At 46.3% G+C, this 1,275-nt stretch overlaps 1 protein-coding gene across 1 annotated transcript in view; it reads right to left on the reverse strand.

Annotated features, from left to right (window-relative positions):
- Positions 1 to 1,275, reverse strand: part of LOC119591503 — a gene marked incomplete in the record, with an annotated part of 13,709 nt that overhangs the window by 819 nt on the left and 11,615 nt on the right. Inside the window, 1 exon segment of the mRNA XM_037940252.1 lies at positions 150 to 246. Within this exon segment, the coding sequence (XP_037796180.1) occupies positions 150 to 246 (97 nt within the window).

A 1,275-nucleotide genomic window follows, 5' to 3' on the forward strand; every position in this document is an offset into this window, starting at 1 on the left:
TAATAGAAGTAGAAATTTGCAGGCGAGGAATACCAAAAACAAAAGACAGAGGACGAGGAATAATAAATTAGCGATCAGGATGCAGAGGACGACGAATTACAAGGGAGGACCGGGGGTCGAGGACGAGGGCCAGTGTGGTTGAGACCTACCTGTGGTGCAGTTGAAGGTGCTCGACGCCAGCTCCTGCCTGCATACGGCGCCGCTCTCCCCCCGAGGACACGGACTCTGGCCGATGGTGTTCTCGCCCTGCCGAAGCATCGGAGTCACGTAAGAAGAGGAACCTGGGGTCGGGGCACACGGGCCGGAAGAGGAGAGGAGGAGGAAGGAAAAAGGAAGAGGAGAGGAGGAAGAAGGAAAAAAAGGAAGAGGAGAGGAGGAAGAAGGAAAAGGGGAAGAGGAGAGGAGGAAGAAGGAAAAAGGAAGAGGAGAGGAGGAAGAAGGAAAAAGGAAGAGGAGAGGAGGAAGAAGGAAAAAGGAAGAGGAGAGGAGGAAGAAGGAAAAGGGGAAGAGGAGAGGAGGAAGAAGGAAAAGGGGAAGAGGAGAGGAGGAAGAAGGAAAAAAAAGGAAGAGGAGAGGAGGAAGAAGGAAAAAGGAAGAGGAGAGGAGGAAGAAGGAAAAGGGGAAGTGGAGAGGAGGAGGAAGGAAAAGGGGAAGTGGAGAGGAGGAGGAAGGAAAAAGGGAAGAAAGGAAGAGGAGAGGAAGAAGGAAAAGGGGAAGAGGAGAGTAGGAAGAAGGAAAAAAGGAAGAGGAGAGGAGGAAGAAGGAAAAGGGGAAGAGAAGGAATGGAGAGAAGTAAAATGAAAACGAAAGAAAACGCGGAGGAAGAGTAGGAAAAGAAGGTTTATAAGGAGAAGAAGAGGGAAACGGAGATACGAGGAAAAGGATACGAACGAGAAAGAAAAGAAAAAGAGAGAAGGTGAAAAAGGAGAAAGAGAAAAAGGATAGAAAGGCAGAAATCAGGCGGAGGACAGAAAAGAGAGAAATTAAGAGGGAAATTAAAAAAAGGAAAAAAAAGAGAAAATGATAAAAGGAGGGGGAAGACAAGGATGAAAGAAAAAGGACAGAGAGGAAGGGATAAACAGCGGGCAAGGGAAGGTTGAACGTCGAAAAAAGAACCGATCACCTATTACATAAATCATATATGCCTATCGGATAAATAAATGTCTATTACAATTGGTCTGCAGACGAGTCAGTGAGTCCAGTTAGCATAGATTTCAGTGACAACGCCTTATAAATATTAATGCCAAAGTTATTCATAAGTTTGTTGTACACACC

This window comes from Penaeus monodon, chromosome 28, assembly GCF_015228065.2.
Source record: "Penaeus monodon isolate SGIC_2016 chromosome 28, NSTDA_Pmon_1, whole genome shotgun sequence".
NCBI classification, from domain to species: domain Eukaryota; kingdom Metazoa; phylum Arthropoda; class Malacostraca; order Decapoda; family Penaeidae; genus Penaeus; species Penaeus monodon.